Source organism: Python bivittatus, unplaced genomic scaffold (assembly GCF_059951505.1).
Source record: "Python bivittatus isolate LINGU-HERP-01145 unplaced genomic scaffold, Pbiv_v1 ctg000410_np1212, whole genome shotgun sequence".
Classification (NCBI taxonomy): Eukaryota; Metazoa; Chordata; class Lepidosauria; order Squamata; family Pythonidae; genus Python; species Python bivittatus.
Window position 1 is genome coordinate 13,424,452 of NW_028277067.1, and position 23,058 is coordinate 13,447,509.

Here is a 23,058-nt window from a genome sequence, read left to right on the forward strand (position 1 = left end):
GATTTGTTTTAACGTTAATAGATAAACAGTTTAATCTTATATATACCTACTTAAAATCAACTCGGTGCTATATGATTTTCTCCCATGTGAAAGTGCACAGTCACTTTCCACAATATGCTGCCCTCCAGAAATAATCTCAACTCCTAGAATTCCTACCCAACATGGCCGAGGCAATAGCTGAGTATTTGGGGAACTATAATCCCAACAAATGTTAGTGAAATATTTTCCCCAAAACTAAAGCCTAACAGTGCAATGATTTATGTGTCTCCTCCAAAACACCGCAAATCCCAAGGCTTTCTGATGGGCTTATTACTAAAAAGGATTTTAAGAATTCTGTTCTGCCTATTTTGAAACTGATTTCTGCTTCCTAAAGTAATGTATGCATCAAAAGGTATTTCGTGTCCTGAATTCTGTACTGTCCCTAGTATTATAATAATTGTTCTTTACTTGCAAAACAAAGCAAAATATTTATAGGAATGCATATTTTATACTAACATGCTAAAATGTGTACATTACAGTAAAAGGCGTATAAACATCAAAGAACCTTCCTGTAGATTTTTTTTTCTGGAATAAACAGATTTCTGCATAAGCAGGACAGAATGAACAGAGAAATAAACATATGCAAAACAGGCAAGAACTGAAAATAAACAGCTTATTATAGCTTTACTCCCACATAAGTAGGAGAAAGGCACTCTAGGACTGTAGCCTTATAAAATGACCCAACAGGATAGCAAATTTTTCTAAAAAATATTATTTTAAAACATATTGAAACTTAATTCTGGTTAATCAAAAAACAGGATTATACTCCCTTGGCTGTGTCCTTCAATCCGGGCTTAAATGTGAATGCCAAATTTTTAGCGATAGCCAGCAATGCATTTTCACAGCTAAGATTAAAAAGTGTCAGTTGTGTTCATTCCTAGAGGGGTTCAGGAATGACCCACAGGCAATTAATTCCCCCAGGGTCCATGGCAATTGCTAACCCTAGTCCTGCCAGCACCTACTTCAGTACACCTTGCATGAAAGGAGAAAGGCATATTTTTGGGACCACTGAAAGCAGCTGTTTCCCCCCCCCCCCCCTTGAATGGATTAGGTTTTATTCTGAATTGAAAAATGTAGGGGTTTCAAAACCTCACCTGCAGTTGTAGTAGGCTTTGTGGGGAGGGGGGAGGGGGAATCTAATGTTTGTTTCCATGCCTAACTCAGAAGAACTTTGTTGGTTCAGGAGACCCTAGTAAATAAAGTTGCTTTATGCTAAGTTGGTCTTAGTCCATATAGTTATGTTGTGTTGCCCAGTATTAGATGCTCTGACTGACCCGATGGATCAGTTCATATAGCCTACTTAATCAAATCAGTTATAGCCCTATCAGCTACATTTACACAATATGATAACTTTGGTTAGTTTTAACCTTGATTGTTGGGGGGGGTTTTGTACACATGTGGCTTAACGAGTTGTTCAAACTACTGTAAATCTGTTTGGTTACTTTATGATTAGCATATTGAGTAAACTAAGGAATTTGGTTGATTCCATATCCCAGTTAAGAGTGTTTGGGCAAATTTATCTGCTGATCCTTCTGAATCCCTTTTAATAGAAATCCTAGAGATTCCAAGCCCATTACCTAGAGATGCCAGGAGCTAAGCCTGAAATTGTTGACTAACAATTTCTCTCTTCCACCATTAAACTAAGGAACTTCCATTAATTCTTCCAATAAATTGCAACACAATACTGTCCCAATACCGACATCTACACTTAATTGCAGAACATGCTGGCTCCAGAGAAAACACTCCTTTATGACCCTCTTTTTAGAACATCCTGCTTTTCATTGTGATGACAATGGAGGAATAAAGGGTATTTGTTGCTTTTCCCCCCCATTTCCTTTAAAAAGAAAGAAAAACAACCCTCATGGTTCAGGTGTCCTTGGTGACTCTGTATTCCTGCTCGCCAATTGCTCCAATGCTTACTTAATTCGGAAGGGACCTTGAGAATGTCATTAGCAATTGCAACAGCTATGTGTATCTTATTTTTGGCTGCTCTGAGTAGGAGTCACCAAGCATGTCATTTCCTCTCTGGCATGGAAGAGGTGTGCCTTGTGACTCCATAATTAAAGCTGAGAGAGAGTAAATAGGTCTCAACATTGCTGGGATGACTGGAGAGTCATATTCCCGGCTATAAGGCTCTTATAGAACACAAAAATCAGTTATGGACAGAGACAATGGCCTATTTGCGTTCTTAGCACAACTACTTGTCTTAACAAGTACATAGTACTGAGGGGATGTAGTATGATACTGAACAATGAATGCTCTAAAGAAATGTTGGGGGACTAACCCGTAGTAAATTATGTTCCGTTTGAAGGAATGCTAGGAGTGGTTGTCAGCAAGTGCCATGTTCACAGCTATGTACCTACAGAGGCTTCTTCCACTGCTGCTCGCCAGATGCCCTGTCCTTTCTGCTTTCACATAATTAAATAAAATTGAGTGAGAAGCTGACATGCTCCAAGCAGACTACGAGCCTCCAACATTTTCTTTATTTTCCAGACTGTTTCTGGGTCCCAAAGGCTACCTTGTCAAATAAATATTGGATAGCAATGGTGTCACTTTGTCAGCCTATCCAATAAAAAAGACAAACCTAAATTTGGATCATAGACAGTTCTCTAGAGGATTAGAGTTGGGCTACTAGACTTGGGCTGCAAACATCTGGACAACCATTACATTGTAGCAAAGAGCTATAATAAATTTTCTGCTCCTTTTTTGTGATTATCCAGAATGTGCAACCCATGTGGTAGCCCTAGATAAATCTTAATGGCTGAGATGCAACCAGATCCAGGCTGCAAAATTCTGAAAAAGCCACTAGATGGCAACAGAGACATACTGAAAAATGGTAACTATTTCCTGCCATCTGCTGGTTATCAGTATTTCTGCAGCCCAGACATGGAAGCTCTAGGCGGAAAGCTATCTCATTAGTTTGCCTTTGGGTAAATGCATGGTTTGTGTCTGGCCACATTCACCTTGGCAGTCATTTTGTGAGAGCACTTATAACATAGTCTTAAAATTACAAACCTACCCACCAGGCCCCCAAATTCCTATCCCTAACAGGAATAACAGTAAGTTTTTCTTTAGAAGCATAGGAAACCCATCAGTGAAACTTACACTAGGACAAGAGTATTTCTCCACGAATCCCAGTGTTGCCTATTGTTACTAGCAAACTTCTCCAAGATTTCAAGTGGAATAAGGTTTTTTTTTTAATTCATCTGCTACTTCATCCTTTTTAACTGGCAGTATGGAAATCAAAACTTGGATCTTCTGAATGCAAAGCTTTTGCTTTACCACGGAATATGATCCTTTGCCAATGTGAAAAAAAATTACCTCCCAATACAGTTGGATCTTGTAAAATGAGGAGGAGGAGGAGGAGGAGGGATCATGAATCTGCTGGGATATACCTGCTATGGCTCTCTCGCAGAGCAGCCTGTTCATGAATACATTAGAGAACTGGGACTGAGGAAAGATACCATGACTAAAAGATCCTGAGTTAGGACATTAGTTTAGTTCTGCAAATTGAATGATTCACAAGGTATAAGCATGAGCAGGAGGAGACACTGTGTTGAAAAATCACAAGGAAATGCAATTTTACTAATTCAGTAAGAAAGTAACTTTTTTTCTCTCTTTCTGGCAACTAGGACTGAGTTGCCTTCTCACTTATCAATCTGAAAAATGTTGATCATGCACATTTTAGCCAACTTATAAAATGTACATATATATTAAATGGGTTATTTAATTTAGGGAGAACAACAACTGTTCCTTCTTTCTAAAATAATTCAGATGTACACTATTGCAGCAGGCATCCTGTGAGTGCATAAGAGAGACAAAGAAAGAAAGGTCTACCAGCAGCAGGTTTTTATAAGCAGAATCAAAGTGGGAAAATATCCAGAAATCACCCAGTCCAACCCGCTGCTCAGTGCTCAAGCCACTGTAGCATCTCTGAGAGATGACCAGGATGACCATCCAGTCTCTGGTTGAGGACCTCAAGCAAAGGAGGAATTGTAGTAAAATAATAGACTTACTTTAAAAATATACTGCCCAAATCATCATGACATCTTTTTACTTAGTTGACCATTCAAGTGTAGAGAAATAGAGTTACTTATCAGAATGTATTCAAAAGTAAGTCCCAATGAATCCAAACATACTTATTCCCAGGTAGGTTGGTATGTAATTACAGTCTTAAGCAAGCTACCATTACCAATTTCCCTTGATTAATTTAATTTTGGTTTCTATTTTCTGAGTTCACATGACCGACTGAACCATAATCTAACCACAGCGTCTGGGTTTGCCCAGTGTACCAGCCAAAATGCAGTTGGCAATGTATGGTTCAATGTGTCTTGTGAACAATACCTATGTGTGGAAAAGCCCAAACAAACCAAAATCTGGCTAATTTCTTCCGGTCGTTTGTGAAGCACAGCAACTCCATTGACTTCCCGCAGCTCATCTCCAACATGGACAAGACCTAGGAGGGAAACAAGAAAAATATGAGGTCAACCATCTATTCTAAGCAGCAAAAGCTCCACACTTTGCCTGCAGCAAATCTGATGGCTCACAGCAGAGAAGCAAGTCCTGTCCCAAATAAGAAATGCCACCAAAAGCCAATTTCAGAGCCTGGGACCAGAACAATAGAACATTAAACTCAAAGTTTCCTTATTCTGCCAAATTCAACAGTTTCATGTGCAGAATCCCTACTCATCCGTGAAGCTCACTAGGTGATCTTAAACCAGTCACTCTCTCATGTTTCCATGTTGTTGTAAGGAGAAAAGTGCTAGGTGAAGAGATGGAGAGTCTTGGCCAGCAATCCAGGGCCAGCAACCATGTGTGTCTCCAGACTTATTCTGACAGTTCCAGGAAGCCCTAGGATTAAGCCACCAGAAGTGGCAGCAAAATGGAGGTTTCTAGACACAATCTCTCTCCTTATTCCATTTTGGCAGTAACTGGATGCACTAAGCCTATAGCAGAATTACCCAATCTATTTTCTGCTTTTTTTAAAAAAAAATCTGAGCTAAAAATCTGTATTTTTAAAATTCAGCTTGCCCACTGTATTACCACCAAGCACCTCTGTAGTCCCTGAAGAATGAAAATAACTAAAAAAACCCAGCCCAGTCCTGCCTTAGGAGGAGGCTGGGATGCGGATTATAAAATTATAATCTGAAATTTATCATTTTATATAATAGGTTCTTTGTTCCTAATTACTGAGTTGGCTTCTCCTCTGCAGAATGTGAAAGAAAAATATTTATTGATTTCTTGTCGCTGGACTACATCACCATATCCTGGCCTTGCTGGCTGAGACTGGTAGGTTGGCAGAGTCCAAAAGTATCTGTGGAACTAGAGCTTCTACAGCTTTGATGTAATTATGGAAGAGGTATCACTTCTCAACACACAATCACATCATGATCTTCTATCTAATATACATTTAGCTGAAATATACTGTATGTCTAATTGTTTTATAGTTCAAAGGAAGCTTGCAGCCCCCTTTGTCAAAAATTGGAACTGCTCTACTTACTCAGCCCTTGGCTAAATCTTCATTCAAACAATTTAGCCAATAATATCCATCATCTCACTCAACTTTCACCTTTCATTTGTTTTACAAAACACTGCGGGTAGGGCTCTGGTAACCCTCAAAGGAATATAATTTTGAATAACCTTTGGGAAACATACACAATTCTGGGTGCTGCCTGTGGCAATAATCAATAAGGAACAAGTCACAGGACCCCTCAAAATTATGTTTTTATAGCCTACAGTAGTGTTGTCCAAACTTGGCCACTTTAAGATGAGTGGACTTCAACTCCCAGAATTCCCCAGCCAGGGAGTTGAAGTCCACTCATCTTAAAGTGGCCAAGTTTGAACAACACTGGCCTATAACTTCAACCTGAATTCTGCAGGCTACAAAAATGCATTCTTTCCATGCTTGGATCCAAGTGTATCTGCATGTTAGAAGCGAACTTGACAGGAGCTCGCTTGTGTCGGCAAAGCAGTCTTGATATAATACAAGACTCAGAGGACAGGAAGAAAGAATAGATAAAAATGCCATTCTTCCAATACAAAAACGTCCAACATTTCCAGCATCAACACTATGACATTGCACCTGATCCTGTAGAAGAGAAATAAAAGCGCATGTGTTTTTCAGGGAATACAAAAATAAAAATCCCAAGCTGACTCAGAGAAGGCTTGCCCTCTCTCATGCGAAATTACGAAAAAGAATTCTGCTGTTTAGAGAAACATACCACTGCGATCGGCTGCCCCTCCCCTCATGATGCGGGCCACAATCACAGCCCCCGTGTGCTCATCCCGCCTGATTGTTGCACCCTAAAAGGGAAACAAAAGACCCATCAAGGCACAGCTCTTGCCTGGCCCCCCAGAGTAGGCTTGGTGAATTAAGCCTAAAAGAATACCTCACAATACGTAATGGCCAAATACAAGCTTGAGGGGAACCCTCAACAAAACTACAGCATTCCCTCACATTTGACTCCCCTCAGCAATTAATATTCATTCTGACATGGCCTCTGGAAATTCTATGTAGCTGTCACAGTTAAGAGCAAGGGCTGGTTCTATCCTCCATGAATTCAGCTGGGTCCACTTTACTACAACCCAAGCCAAGATTCATTGCTGAATCTTGTAGAACTGAATTCCATGAACTGTACGCTGCGTGAAGAAGTGTTTTCTTTGATCTGTCCTGCTACATCTGCTGCAATTCCAGCTGATCCCTGAGTATTTTCTCTTGTTAATAACAGCATTGTTTATCAATAGGAATATGACATTTTTCACTTTTTCAGGATAAAAGTCCTTACAAAGTTGATTACATCATCTTTTAAAAATAACCGTACCATAACAATATTCAATACACAATTCATTGAAATAGAATGAATAAAATACCAGCAGCAGATAAAAGCACGGTACTCTAAAATTAACCAGTGCAAACTGCAATACATAGTTCTTGTAACCCATAAAGAGAGGGCTATACATAATTCCAAAGCCAGGACATTCCTGGAGATCTTGGTATTCCCTGATGTTACTGCTAGAGACAGGGAGAAATTCATCCAGTTCACATTTTTATGCTACAGATAGACCTCACTTAATGACTGACCTGTTTAGCAACTGTTTGAAGTTACGATGGCACTGAAAAAGTAACTTTATGACCAGTCCTCACATTTATGACCACTGCAACATCCCATAGTCACATGATCAAGATTTGGGCACTTTGCAACTGGCAAGTGTTTATGACCATTGCAGTGTCCTGTGGTCACATGATCACAATTTGCATGCTTCACAGCCAGCTTTCAACAAGTAGAGTCAATGGAGAAGCCGACAGTAAAATCACAAGTCATAGTCACATGATGTCTCACGTAAAGACCTGCAGTGATTCACTTAACGACCACACCAGAAGTGACATCGTAAGTCTGCTGCAGTCACGTGATGTTTTGTTTAGCGACCATGTTACTTAGTGACAGAGTTGCTGGTCTCAATTGTGGTTGCTAAGCGAGGACTATCTGTACTTTGATCATTTCATATTTCCCCATCCTGTTCCTGAACATGGATGCAGTCAGCCAGAGAAATTATTTTTATAAATTCTGCAACTGAATTCACATCTCAAAAATGACATACAGAAATGCATATATACTTATTATGGGAACATCCACACAACTTAAATTATATCAAGAACATGGCTGGCAAAACACGTACTGTATATAAGACAAATACACAGAAAATATGTATACTAGTGGGAAAATGCTCAAGAAAATGTGCATAAATTCTCAAATAGACTTTAAAAAATGGGGAACATGTAGAAATACATTCAAATTAATTTAACATAGGAGAAATAAGAAAATGACAGACTTTAACAAATAGATTTGCTCTCTTTACTCACATCTGAATGTTTGAGCAAAACCCAGGGTTTCATACGCTGAGGTTAAAGCTCAGACAGCTGATTTATCAGATAAACAAGTTCCAAATATTTTAGAACTTTAAAGCCTAATAACATCTTAACTTGCATCTATATTTTAACAGACAACCAAAACAACTGGTGCTGAATAAGGGCACAACAGGAGTTAGACTACAGTTCCCACAATGCCTTGCCATTGACTATGTTGGTTTGACTTAATGAAAGTACATTTCCAATATATGTGGAAGACACCAATTGCCTATCCTAGGTGTAATGTGATCTGAAGGTCTATCATCTGAAAGTGTTACAGTTTTTGCATTTGATACCTATTGTAAATTGGGGATAAGATTATAACAAAGTAAGGTAACCTTTTCCTACCCACTTCCTTACATTTCACAAACTCCCTGTATTAAAAAGTCCGTGATAGTCTGGAAGTGGGAAGCCACCAGCTTGGGAAGTGTGGAGAAAAAGAAGGATTTCTTTCTCTCCCATCACACTAGAATGGAATCACTAATCAACCTGATCGGCAGCCAGTTCAGAGCGCAAGAGTCAAAATACGTCTTCACAGAACCACCATGCTTACACAACATACTAAGTCAGATGGTGTTTGGCTTACTGTGTCATCCAAATATGAAAATATGGACATTTTATGGGTAGGAGAGAAGCTGTTAATCATGCTGGAGGTAGGCAGCAGTGCCAAGGAGAGTCATCCCTCCAGAACCATCTTTGCTTCTCCATTTCCGTTTTGTTTTTACCCTCTGCAATCACTTTTGCTTCTGAAAAATGTCCCGTACTTCATGCATACAGTAGTTATTTCAATCCCAACTGGAACACCATGAGCTTTTTGTTCTTACCTGCATCATACGTACATACCAAAGGTTCTTTATTCTTTACTAGACGAACTATTTTCACTGATTCTTCATCAAAATCATCATCAATATTATCCGGCAATGGTGGGAGAACAGGGTCAAAGTTCTTCTGGGCAACAGTGTCATGAACAACAAGCATCGCCTTGAGAAAGCAAGATTGGAAACAGAGAACAGTTAAATAACAAGCAGGTGAAAACATGAACCAATTAGGGTTTCTCTCTTGCAGTGTCCGGGCAATGCAGTTAAATTAGTTTGAAAGAAAAACAACCGCGCAGATGCTTTCTTATCACTGGGCTTTGTTTCATCACTGACCCCACTTCAAGCTACTTGACCAGGCTTTCTTAAAGTAACAGTGCCCTGGAGTATGTTCCTCATAATCGATGGCCAACATGACAGAAGTTGGGGAGAGCTACAGTCCAACGTGTCTGGCAGGTGCCAGGTTGATCAAGTTTTGTAATAAAAGATGAAAGCAGAAATGTTTATTCTAGGTCAGCTGTTTGGCTTTATTTCCCAACTTTTCTGTTCACCATTTGTAGCCACACAGGCCAGTGAATAGGCTTTCACAATAAAACTGCGACAGTTCACTGAAAGCCAATTTGACAACAAAATCCAACCTTTCCAAGCATTCAGACAGCAGCCCTATCAACTTCAAAGCAGTTCAAGTACATTTGTCAGCCCATCATCCAAGACAGCATTTATTTTTAATCCTCTTTATTTGCAAAACTTGTTACATAATGTATAATTAAGAAGGAAGCTTCCACAGGCTTTGATTACACAATTATCTTGCCCCATACACAGAATCTGGGAGATGGGGAGATGTTTCCAGACAACAGTCTGTTTCACTTTGAAAATTCCTAGTGTTTTCAAAGAATACTGGAAGTTGAAGTCCACACATCTTAAAATTGCCAAGTTTGAAAAACACGGCTCTAAAGTGATCTAACATTAAGCAAAATAGTCTAGATTAACCCTGACTGCACTTTAAATAGATTTAGAAGAGTTAAGAGCTGGCAAGTCTAGTCTTCTGAATGTCCCCCAATCCCCAGTTAAGAAATTAAACCATATTTTGGGCTCAGCATTCAGTTCCAGTATTAATTCACTTCTGCAACAGCTGTTTGGATGACACAATAGCCTAACTATAAACTGACAAATGTATTAACTCAGATACTAAGCCAACTAATTAGGATACAATGGTTTGCAGATGAGTTTTAAATTAAGGTCTCTAATCATAGTTGGTCATCTAAGTTGGTTGCTGGGCAATCTCATATTCAGAAATAGCAAAAAATTAACTAAAGCAATGATAGCTCCGCACTATGTCTAATCCAACAACAATCTACTCTGCCTGAAGATATTGTGCAAGAGTTGTTGTTGTTGTTCAGTCGTTAAGTCGTGTCCGACTCTTCGTGACCCCATGAACCATATCGCGCCAGGCCTTCCTGTCCTTCACTGCCTCCCTGAGTTTGCTCAGTTTCATGCTCATTGCTTCAGTGATGCTATCTAACTATCTCATCCTCTGCCGTCCTCTTCTTCTTTTGCCTTCAATCTTTCCCAGCATCAGGGTCTTTTCCAAAGAGTCCTCTCTTCGCATTAGGTGACCAAAGTATCTGAGCTTGAGCTTCGTTATCAATCCTTCCAATGAGCAGTCAGGGTTGATTTCCTTTAAGATTGACTTCCTAGCAGTCCAGGGGACTCTTAAATGTCTTCTCCAGCACCACAGTTCAAAGGCATCAATTCTTCAGCGCTCACCTTTCTTTATGGTCCAGCTCTCTGTGCAAGAGTAAATACTACGTATTACAAGTGTCCTAGTGGTTGGTCCAAGGCAGTGTTTTTCAACCTTAGCAACTTTAAGATGTGTGGACTTCTTAAATCCCCCAGCCAGCTTTGTGTAACACTGGTCCAAGGTGTGACACTGGTCCAAGGTGTCACACAAACACACACACACCATTCCATTTCTGAATGTAGCCCAATATTCTTATTCCAGCAGGATTTGCCACAACTGGTATAACAGACCCACATATGAACATCTTTTTTTTATCTGGCTGGCCTCTGTGAGAATAGAATGCTAGTCCAGATGGACAATAAGGAGCTTGTTCTGATATTGTTGCTTTCATGCAGAAACACTAGAACCCAAACCTTTTCCAATCCAACCATTCTAATCCCCCACAACCATTAGCAACCAAAAACAATGCAGATATCTGTGATCATACAAAAAATCATTTCTCTACAATATACTTGGAGAGATAACTTTCTCATACACATGACGCATATATGAGTGCAAGAGAAAACTCTGCTTTCTTTGGATTCCAATCCTCCTCTTCATCCCTCTAATATTGTTTTTCCCTCTTGTTCTTCTTGCATGTTTTATTAGATCCAAGATAAATCTAAAACGAACACAATCTCTGTGTTTGCCCAGTAGCATTAAATACATATTTATACAATGGATCCAAGCTGGCCATCAGCCACAAAGCTGCAATGAAGCTCACGGAAGAAGCTTTTTCTATATGTCAAGAGAACAAGCCAATTTCAGAACAAATAAATATATAGTGATGACTGGAACAAGGAGACAGGCTAGGCAGCAACCATGCAGATGCAGACCATTAAAAAATGCAAGAGGGTATGTTAACAATGAATAAATAATTGAATCTCTGTTGGCAAATAAATGCTTCAGTACCAAAACTCAATAGTATTTTAGGTGACATTAATAGGAACAGAAACTCAAAGATAAAGCAAACTGCAGCATCGCACGATCCTGCGTGCACTTCCGCTTAGTCAAGGTTCAGGGTTCATTGAAAAGTTGTTCCAAAAACTTTACAATCTAAATGTTGACAATGCTGGTGGAGAGGAGACAGGAGAGCTGAATACAGGGTTGTCTTTAAGGAAAAGTGGCTCTCCAGAATTTTAGGCAGAGGCCTAATTATTTTAAACTGGAGATATTAGGGAGTAAATATATGAACCTCTGCACGCCAAGCAAGCATGCACGTTCTACTCTGATCCTGGTCCCCAGAGAAAGAGTCGGTGATTTTTAAAAAGGTAATAACTGAGGGTGTCTTGAACAAATACCACATTGTTTACTTTCATCCATTCCATCTTCTGCTCAGCGGCCTGTCATGGTAGCTCACTGGCCATTTCTGAATAGAAAAACTCACTTCCAGTGGATATGATACAAAGGAAAGAAATGGTTGGAGAGAGGAGATTTCAACCACTCCCTGGCCTCTGCTTTTCCAAAGTAGCCCTCGGATAGCTCTGTTCTCCTCTTCCTTCCCCAGGATTTCAGCAGCTGGGCTGGCACATCACACTAACCTTAAATCCAGGGTAACAAAATATAATTGCTGTATTCACTTAAGATACAATGCCTAAACAAATAAGCATGTTAATGTGATGGCTTAGTTTGCACAACACACTAAGATAATGGCTGGTTTGCTATAAGATGCTAACCAAAAACTACCCAGCCCCATTTTAATGTATTGTGGAAATCCAGTTACCATGTATTTGCCAGCAAACTCGAAATACAATTTGCACACTGTTTCAAGAGAGGGAAACGTTCTTGCAGCCAGGGCCAAACTTTGTTTTTTGACCTTTCAGGGGCTGCAGGGGGTTTGATTTGTGACCTTACAACATCATGGGAAAAGGTAGAGGCAAATGCTCAGCCTGTTTGGTGGAATTCTCAAGAGACATTAATTAATTAAGGCATACATTTCAAATCCATCTACATTTTTTAAAAAAGGCTGGTTTGGGGATGCATGGATATAAAATGGATACCTTAAATCTCAGCAAGGTTTTTCACCCATCAGGTTTCACCCAAGCTGTTGCAATAAATCTCTCTTTGGAGGTTCATCCACACATCCTCCTTGCCCTCTCTCTAAGATGGTCCACTTACCAACTGTTGAAGACCTTTGCTGCACCTTGCCAATCTGTGGCTGAAGCAGATTGAAGCTGGATCAGGGTGATCCAGGAAGGAAGCAGTGTTTCCACAGGAAGATGGAAGCAAACTTCCCATGCAGACATTCAATATTGCATGGAGAAATCTTTGGAGGATTGGCCAACTCTAACTGGCCTGGAGCAAGACGGTCCCCTCCCACCTGGCTGCAGGGTTCTTCTCTTCCATGGCCATTTCTGTTTGGGCTGCTAGAGAGGACCAAATCTCACCGCCCCAGCCTGTTCTTTTTCATTTCTTTTCTTGTAATTTTCTTAGGTGTGCCCAGAGGAATACCTGACCTCATGAAAGATCAACTGCACATCTATCAGGAGCTGATATCAAAGGGCTCTGAAGGAGTCCCATGGGAGATCGAAGACAGAGAGGAAGGAAAGCCTAGGAGGAGAAGGGAGGGTCTCTGTCATGGATGGTTGAGTCTGCACAGAACTCGGTCAGCACACCTGAATGCTTTCGCCCACGTTAAATCCCGTGTGTTTTCGCAGGGCTTCATTCCGGTAAGTATTGCTTGCTGACAATAGACATTTGGAAAGAAAGGGATCAGGAAAAAGAGGATGGTGATCCCCAAAAGGCAGAGGCAATGCACCAAACAGACTAGCTGCTGGAAAGAGCTGCAGAAAAAGGAATGATGGGGAAGAGAGGGAGAAGGTAAATATTCTCAGTGCTGCAGCCTCAGCTGAAGAACAGACCCAGCCAAAAGCACTGGACAGTCTTTGGCCACATAGCTGAGAAGTGTGCTAAGGAAAGGCAGTGGGAGGGGCTCCCTAGATAGGGCTTGCAACAAGACGCTGCTTTCTGCTTTCTCCCCAGCTCAGAACTTTGGATCTCCTTGCCTGCTTCAAAGCAGCTTGCAAAATCCTCTTCTGCTGCAAAGCACGGCTTTTCCCCAGCTCCAAAGGTTCATTCACTGCATAGAAAGTCACACGTGTTACAGTAGCTCCTCCAGCCTCATGGCAGAGGTGCAATAAACAGACCACTATATGGGCAGAATATTTTCAGAAGTCACACTCCTTTCTATCTCAGGGAGGGGAGAAAAGCACACCCAGGAGGATTAAAGTAAGACCAGGCTTAGATAGCTAAGTAAAGTTTATTACAAATACAGTACAATGATCCCTAATCAAGATGAAGATCAGCTCTCACAGAATCTAAGGACTAGCTTTCTCTATAGGTATGTTCCAAGGTTTTAAACCGTGGTTTTCCTTCTCCCACTTTTATGTTTTAGCAGTTTGGTAGCAGGTTTTTTCTACTGTTGTCACCTAAAATAGTTCCCTGTGCCCAGATGTTCTGTTTCCCACTTGCTGGCTTGAATGCCTCCTTTCTCTTAAAAAGCCACTAAAAGCCAAAGAAAAGGGCCAAAGGATTTGGCCCTGCCCTCTCCAAGGATGCCATGAGGCTGCCTGTGGCTCATGAGCCCCCAAATGCCCATTCTTGCAGTGTGTGGATCTTATGTAAATATATACTTTTATATTTTAGATCAATACAACTGCGTAATCACATATATCTGCCACCCGCTCCCATCCCTCCCATTCCCAGCCAACTGGAGAAGAAGTCTTCACTGGATGCATTAAACGGAATTTCTTTTAATTTCTAATTCTTTTGTACACAATCTTTCCTTTAAACTAGTTGATTCTGAATCTATAATAGACCTCTGCAATTTGAATGCCTTTGAAAATCTTTGTCTTCAATATCTTAAAACAGTCAGTACAAGTTATTAAAACACTCTCATTAAAACCCTGATTTTTATCTGCATATTCAAATCTAATGAGAAAGAAAGTAAAAAGTCCCCTTCCAGAGTGGGAGAATAAAGTTCTGATATTATAACAAAAGGAAGCAACCATTTCTGTTATATACTGAGAATCTGAACCAAGAAGCAAAGCATTTAAATGAACAGCAACAAGGCTACAGGGAAGGTGAGTAAAACTGCAGGCGAGCTAAGGATGAAATCAAAGCTTAACAGCTTTCAGTTCCACAAACACTAAGTAATAAAATGAAGTATCTTCTGAGCACGTGCAGAGTGCCTTTTATGCTCAGAAAAATGGCTTTCATGTCCATCACCCATCCTCTCCTTATTCATCTTCTGAATTAGGGGTAAATTATTAAAAGCTTTTTCTCTATTCTACTTTTCTACCATGCAAGATATCAAAGATACAGAATAAAAACCCTAGAGGATAACTATATTGCAGAATTTGGGATAGAATTACCAATTAACCTTAAGAAGCATTAAAAAGCATTAAAAAAAAAAACCTTGCAGAATGGTTTTAAAATGAGTGGCAACATATTGCCTGAGCATGCGGCCATAAATTGCTAAATACTGTCTTGCTCACCGCTAGAGAATCAGCAGGAACGCAGATAAACTGATCTGCAGGGCAGACCTCCAACATATGGGAGCAGCCATGTCGGGGGGAGGGAGGGGGGATGTTAAAAAGGTAAAACAGCAGATGCAGTGTCGCAATGCAATCCTGCCTCTTTTATACGCATTGTCAAGTGCCATTAAAAGGGGAGGGTCTTGTACTACAGCCACCATTTTGCCTTTTTTTTTTTTTTTTTTTTTACACCTCCACCCCCATGGATGCTGGTATCTGGGGGCAACCACTGAGAAAACTCCCAGGGCATGACTCTCTGTCCCTCAGAGCCGTGGTGCAGTACTTCCCATGGCTGGATGGCTGAGAAGATTCCTTTTATGGCGACAGGCCTGGCTCCGCTCTGGAGCATCCTCCTGAAGGTTTGCCTGACGACAACTCTGCGTCTTTCTTCCATCAGGCTGTGCCAATTGTATTTTCCCAATACAAAGCTCCTCGGGCCCATAGGCCCTAAGTCACAAGTTGCTCTCCACTCCTGTCTTCCTATGGCCAGCCCTACTATTAGACAGAGCAAAGCAGCCATTTCAGGCAACCCACAGGGAAGCTAGAACCTCAGCAACTTTAACAGGTATGGACTTCAGCTCCCAAAATTTTCCAGCCAGCATGTGTCAGTGGATCCTTTGGGAAAAGGGTGGGCAACCTGAACCTACTGGTGCATCCCCCCCCCCAATATTTGCAGGTCCCAAAAGTGAGTAGACTTGAACATTTCAGACCCATTTTTATTTTGGGGGGTTGGGAAGATGTTTTGGAGGTAAAACTGATACCTTGCATCTTACAAAAGCATAAAGCACCCTAGCATTCCTTAAAAACCCTGAACCCCTTCAAATTAAGCCAAATGTTCCTAAGGTGGGGGTGTTAACATGCAAAATGGGTTACTTTTAGACAGTCCCTGACTGGGGTTTGGCTGTAAATCACAGATCTCCTGACACTTCACTATTTAGGTCCACTTATACTAGACTGGGCAAACCTCACAGAGAGGGCTCAGCAAGTTAAGAATCTTTATTGCAGCTAAGAATGAAGCTATACAAACCGGTTGATTTGCCGCTGCCAGCAAAAAGGTGCAGATAATCTGGTATCTGCAGTGGTTAAAACACATAGTTTCTTTCTCCCACCCTTACCACAAATTAATGGACTCCTGGCATGACAATTCATAGCCTTGATCCTGAGCAACTGTTACACATTAACACGACTGCCTCCTCTGGGCCAAGAATCACCGGCTCCCACTTGAATCCTCACAACTTAAGCTTCAAAGTATAAGAAGGCAATTTCTCCCTTTAAGTACCTCCCCAGCCCCCCAAATTGAAAAAAGAAGTAGCCCCCCCATGATATAATTTCTCCAGTCCCCACATAGGGACAGGAGGGACACCTGGACCAAACAAGATCAACCACCTCTTCTCTATGTATGTACCCTCCATTTTCCTCAGGAAGGTTCTGGGCAAATTTCAGGCTCTTAGAAGATGCAGCGAGAGATGGAAGTCTTTTGGGAGTAGGGTGATGGCACCTCCTTCACTCCAGAAACAGTTCCTCCAGTACAAAATGGGAACATGTAATGGGCATAAGGAATAATCTTGAGGAACAGGAGGAAGAGCTGCAACCAAGACAACAGTCAGATAAAAGAAACCTGAGTCCGGGGCAGAAATGTAATTTGAGTGTCTTAGACATGAACCTCCCTAGTTCTCATGAAGAAAAAGGGAGGGAGGGGGATGTGAATTCAGACTTGCGAGATTCTGTTACTATTACCTTATGATAAAAGTAGCATTAGCTTGCGTGTCTTTGGTTTCCAAGTTTGGTCTACCTGACAGAAGGTTAGCAAATCTGGGCTGCAAAAACCTGGATGTTTCAGTGCCTCTTTGCTGCCTTCCTGTGGTCACTGTGACTTTTGCAGGCCAGATCTGATATTCCTAACGAAAAGGGCCATGGGCCTAATTACCATTCTCAACTAGTCCTTCCGTGCCCACGCCACATGCCAGGTATTAATTCCAATCAAACCCTTGACTTCTTTATGGCTGAATTCTGTAAACACTTTACTCTTTACCCATTCTGACTGACTGAGCAAGCATGACGGTCCCATACTTACAGCATGCAGAGGGGAAAGAAAGAAGTCTGTGAAGTTGTGCCACAAAAATCAGTTTTAGCCTGTTACACGTTAAGTGATGGCAAACATCTAGAACCAATAACAATCACAGTTCCCACTCCCAATACCCAGAGGACATGAATGCTTGCACCAGCGGCCCTTCCTTGAGCTACAGACGAGGGAGCCTTTTACCCTAAGATGAGGACTCGAGAGCAGCAGCAGCAACTCTTTTTCATCGTTATTCATTGGTGCAGTCTGCAGTTCTTCTATCACCTTGATAAAAGAGAGAGAGAGAGAGAGAGAGGAAATGGAGAGGAAAAGAGAGAAATTCACCCACAAACAAAACAGACAAGACAATGAATGATTTTCTGATTATACTTTCAGGTCAAGAGTTTGCTAATTTTGGGACCACACTCCAGAAAAGCACATATGTCCAGGGCAGAAGTCCCAGAATGTACTATCCTGCCCGGTACATAGAATTAAGAGGGGCTAGAGAAACATGGGAGCTGACATGTACCAAATACAACAAAGCATACACTTCCAGCAGTATCTCCCTTTCTAAGTATTTCACAAATATCCTAAGAGCGTTAAAATGGTGGGTGGCTGCAGCCCTGCCTAGAAAAAGGCAAAAATAAACAGGAGGTGGTTGAGATCATCCTTGAGACCCAAAGAGGACGGCTGAGAGCAGTCTCTAGTTCGCCTTTTGATTCATGTTATCTGTGACTAGCTGTACTCTAAAGCAGTGTTTCGCCACCTCAGCAACTTTAAGATGTGTGGACTTCAACTCCATGCTGGCTGGGGAATTCTGGGAGTTGAAGTCCACACATCTTAAAGTTGCTGAGGTTGAGAAACAATGGTCCAAAGCAGTTCAGTTTAGATACGAGTTTAACACTTCAGTGAAAACCAAGCCAAAATATCTATATAAATTAAGACTCGACCATAAACACAGATGGTAGCACCTTTGCCAGCCAACACATTTTATAAAAAGGCCTATGATTATGTGACCTGCAGTTCCCTTCATCAGATGCATCTCATGGCTAGACTGATATAGTAAATAAATTGGGATGATGGGGGAAGGAGGAGGAGGAGGTTGGCTACACTGAAGCAGGCTATACTTGAGACAGATCTTTCTCCTCCACCCCTGCACCCAGGCTCATTCCAATTTAAACAGGGAAGCTTGGTGAGTGGGGAGCAGGAAAACACACAGACCCCCTCTACTGAAACAGGAAATGGATTGGTTTCTCCTTACTTGGCCCTTTGGCAATATGGATCTGGCGAGGCACTTTCAAAGAGTTCTTTGTGGATGTGGTATCAGCTGCATGGGACATCCTGAGCAAAAATGTCCGGGTTTTTATTGGGAGGAACTGGTCTGCTCCTCCTCTGTTGTTCAAGATCTATGTGGAACATTCAGTAAGTCTGTGCACATATTAGCAACAGGATTATCAGTGGGATCTACAACAAAAGATTGTAGTTTAGATTGCTCCTGGCCAGTCAGCCAGCTAAGCCCTCTCCCATGATACTCCATTCTGTTTCCTTCCTTTTGCCCTCCCCCAGATGACACTTACATCTTCAGCTAGAGCCGAGGCACTATGCAGTACCGGGACCGGGCTGTGTTGTTCATAATGGCACAATTTTTCATGAATCTGAAACAGAGAACAGACAAAATATACACACATGCACACACACACATACAACATTCAGCAGTTGGAGCTGTCTTAGAAACAAATCCTCTCAAGCTATTTATTTCAACCACAAATGTCCAGCATGTGACTGTAGAAAAGAAAGGCTTGGTTCAGTGGAAAACTGGGTCTCCAATTCTCCACTTTATTCTCAGATAATCAATTTAAGAATCTATATGGTGGCTATAGCTTCTCTTTGCAGCAACATAACAGGCTTTTTAAAAAAGATCTGTGGCAGCAGCACCCGCCGCCTGATGGCTCTTGCAATTTTCATTTCCCTAGACACAGGATGCTTGAGGGCTGAAATGGGATCACTACAAAAGATGCTTTGTAGGAACGCTACCTTTAGGTGGGAAAGCAGCAGATGCCGGGCTGGCCAGAAGCTATTGGGGGTGCCCCCTCTACTGCTCAGTGCTTCTTCCAAAACAATAAAAATGGTATTTTGTCCCCAAAGCAGAAGTACACAAGGAAAGATCCCATGGTCAGAGCAATCCTCCAGAGCCCCAGAGTTTCTCTGTGAGTTCCCATTTATTTTATTTGTGATTTTTAAAAATGATATTACAGAAACATTATCAATAAGTAGGAATTGTATGTTAATGGTTTTGAATAGTTTATTTACTTAATTCAATGTAGGCAAATATGTAATATGTAATTATAATTGCAATATATAATATATAAATGTGTCCTTATAATATAATATATAATTATAATATTTAATAATAATGGGTTTGGATTAATTATATTTAATTTTAGTTAGGCTTGAATTAAAATTACAACCATTTAACATTCACTCAGATGTAATTCTCATCCCAGGCCCTGTCCACTTGTTGGACTGCAGCCCCTTCCAAACCAAGTCCCTGTGAAAAAAGTTGTGTGCCTTGACTCCTCATCAGAAGGACTGTGTGCCAAAGTTCCCAGCTTTTCTATCAGATTCTAATCTTGCATTAGAAGCAAAACATTTGGTCAAGCATTTTGTCAGTCCCATTTTAGTTCTCTCTATTTTTTTAACATTGATTATATTCCTTGAATTCCACATCCTACATTGTTTCATCTCTCACTAGCCCCTCGGTTTCTTCCCTGGGCATTTCTCTGGAAATGCCATGAAATTAATATTTTGTTATACGGAGAAACACATGTGTGCTTTAGCTTCTAGGGAGTGCGCCCCATTTCTGCTTGTACGCAGTTTCTTAGCCAAACTGATCACTTTTGAGCCACAACAAGTTGCCCTCTGGCTATTCTATGACTGACCACACCAGCTACGGCCACCATCTTGTGAATGGACTAGAGGCCACTCCACAACTACCATTTTGCAGAACACCGACAACATACTTTCCAGTTCCAAGTAGGTCCAAGGTAATTTTAAGTTTCCTAAACAAGACCTATGCGCTGTTGATACAGTATAAACATCAACACTGTTTGGCATGGATGCTGCACAAAAATAATTCATCTACTTTTATTTCTTTTGAATTCACTGTTCCCTCCAAAAGTGTTTCTGTCCATTGTTTTATTATTAACTGAAAATATAGTCTGCATGTTCTGCAAAGGGATCTATAACTATGTTGTCAAAAAGCGGCATTAAGAATCAACAATCTAAATGTCTGCATATTCTAGCATTTTTGCTTCCTTTCAGGTTGTGAGCAAAGACCCTGAATGGCTGTATAGGCTTTATTATCAAGCTTATTTCAAAAGGATTCAAAGTGTGTTTATTTAAAAAAAAAAAAGCCACTTTCACAAGTAAATTCATTTGCAGCAAGATCCAATTTGTTTAAAAACAGGAGTTTGAGGGCAATTGATCGGATAAAACGCTGCCCCTCTAAATCTAGTTTGTGGTGTTTGCCTTGCATATTTAACCCCAATTCACCAGGATGCTGGACTGCAAATCTATGTTGATAGAATAGCACAGACTCTTCCCTTCCACTAAACAGTTAAACATCTTTAGCAGTATGACCACCATGTAAACAACTACAGTGAATTCTTGATTTAACGGACCTCATTTAGCAAACTTGGCCAAAATAGACAAACTCTAGCCATACTGTATGCTATTGCACACGCATAAAATCCTGGTAGCCATTTTATATATACATTTGCCACTTTACATATGTATACAATGTATAAAATACACATGCATAAAAGCCCACCTGGATTTAATAGACACCCTAATTTAATAGACATCCCTACCACCCATTAAATATTAAACCCTCCATTTAATTAGCACCTTAAAATCAGAGGTTATTTTACTGACAAACTTTCTTCCATCCCAGCTGAGATGCTAACAAAACCTCTGTGCAATCAGAAATAGAGGGTCACAAGAGCAAAAAGCAACTGACTAATTTCTCTTAATGTTTTCATTCCTCTCCATTTATTTTCCTTTATTTTCCTTTCCATTCATGAATTATGCATTTGTTTTCAGGAGTTCACGTTTCACTATTTTCAGCTTTCTATGCCTACAACATAAAGGGTTTTCCATCCAAATGACAGGTTATTTTCAGGTATTCTATCATGCGTGTGGGGTAAACACATCAGGAAGTATTGAGATTGTCAAGTTTCAGTCAGATTGGATGAAGTATTCTTATTTTATGGGGAAAGTTATACAGCACACTGACATAGTCTGTTATCTAAGCAGAACTTTCCAAACTGTCTTTCTCTGGTCTCTCCCCTCCCCCCCCCGCTTTTTTTGGTAACCTATCCATGCTGTTGTAAATCATTTCAATTTCTTATCCCTTTTGAAAAATGTTAATTCCCATTCATGGTCATAAAAAACCAAAGAAGTATCATATGTTTTGTTCTGCAAATGTTTCTAAATCAAATTCACATAATCAATTGTGTGTGGAAGCCCTGGCTCAAGCAGAAAATTGTATGTTGTGAAGTAGGAAGGTTTGCATTATTCATCTTTCACTGATTACTTACTAAGAACATAAGAAGAGCTTTAGACCAGCTAGATGCAACAGTATGTGGGAAAGACCCTGGAAAACTGGGCCAAAAGACGCTGCCAAGGGAATGGTCAGATAAGAGTCAGCATAGCCTGCAGCTAGATAGTGGGTGGGGCAAGAGCCTCAGAAGAGACCCTGCCTAGTTTCTTGGGTGGTAAAGGAGACCAGGGGTGCGGGGGAGAATTGTACTTTTAGACTTGCAAGATTCTGTCAGTGTAGCTTTACAATAAGGTAGAATTCGTTCATCTAGTTGTGATTTTTATCCGGTTTATCCTGCGAGGCCAACATCAATCTTGCAAGTCTGAAAATACAATTCTCTCCCCATCTCCTTTACCAAGAAACTAGGGAGAGTCTCTTCTGAGCCTCTTGCCCTGCCCACTATCCAGCTGTGGGCTATGCTGTCTCTTATATGACCATTCCCTTGGCAGCATCTCATGGCCTAGTCTCCCAAGGTCTTTCCCACATACCATTACACTAGAACTGTTTCCACAGTGGTTAACAGGAGCTTCCACAGGGGTGGGGTGGGGGTTGAAAAAGACAAGAAGGTGGTTGCAACTGTGTAACCAAAGCCCAGCTCTTTTGTATGTGCATTGACATCACACTCATGTGCAAGAGACTGTGTTGATTGCACAGTCACAACTGCCATCTTGATTCCCACCACTACCATCCCAGATTCTGCTTGTGATCAATCTGGCGGCAATAGAAACCCCACAAAGTGTCAACAGCATATTCTAAAAGTCTGAGAGCCTCTGACAGCCTTATCTTCCATCATTTTCCTATTACACCACTACATCCTGGATAATGTAAAAAGCAGAATTACGATAGAGCAAAATAACAAGTTTGATGACAAAGTTTCATCTTTACAATTGTATGAACCACCAAAGCGCCAGAGCCTGGGTGGAAACTCAAAGCAGGCCAAGCCAAGTACCTTGGAGGAATTATGGAATGTAAATTTTAAAAACTTTGTGTGTGCTCAGAAGCACTCTCTGCAGTATATTGGCGCATCACAATGTCCAGTTTTGAGCTCCAGGTTGCAATATCAGGCACAGAAGAAAACTAGGAAGCCAACAGAAAGATTTTCTCTAAAGAAAAATATTTACTTTCATTAAGCAGCTGAGACTTCTCTCACTAAAGATGTCTCTCAGGAATACCATCTCCTCCTTGTGATTGGAGTCAGGTCTCAGCTGCGAGGTCAGGAGGGCAAGCGTCTCATGTAAACCTAAAGGACCAATACAAACGGGACTGAGCAGAATGCCCATGTCAAATTGTAAAATAGCATTTCAAGAAGTTTAATCTGTCCCAA

The 23,058-nt window shown here is 40.9% G+C and overlaps 1 protein-coding gene across 4 annotated transcripts in view; it reads right to left on the reverse strand.

The window, feature by feature from the left end:
• Nucleotides 1-23,058, reverse strand: part of MPP3 (MAGUK p55 scaffold protein 3) — a 104,131-nt gene that overhangs the window by 47,056 nt on the left and 34,017 nt on the right. For all 4 annotated transcript variants that reach the window (XM_088143513.1, XM_088143510.1, XM_088143512.1 and 1 more), the window contains exons 3-8: nt 22,856-22,974; nt 18,712-18,789; nt 17,339-17,419; nt 8,789-8,926; nt 6,261-6,342; nt 4,410-4,495 (exon numbers count right to left, since the gene is read on the reverse strand). In XM_088143513.1, the coding sequence (XP_087999639.1) occupies nt 4,410-4,495; nt 6,261-6,342; nt 8,789-8,926; nt 17,339-17,419; nt 18,712-18,789; nt 22,856-22,974 (584 nt within the window). The remainder of the gene's footprint in view (nt 1-4,409; nt 4,496-6,260; nt 6,343-8,788; nt 8,927-17,338; nt 17,420-18,711; nt 18,790-22,855; nt 22,975-23,058) is intronic.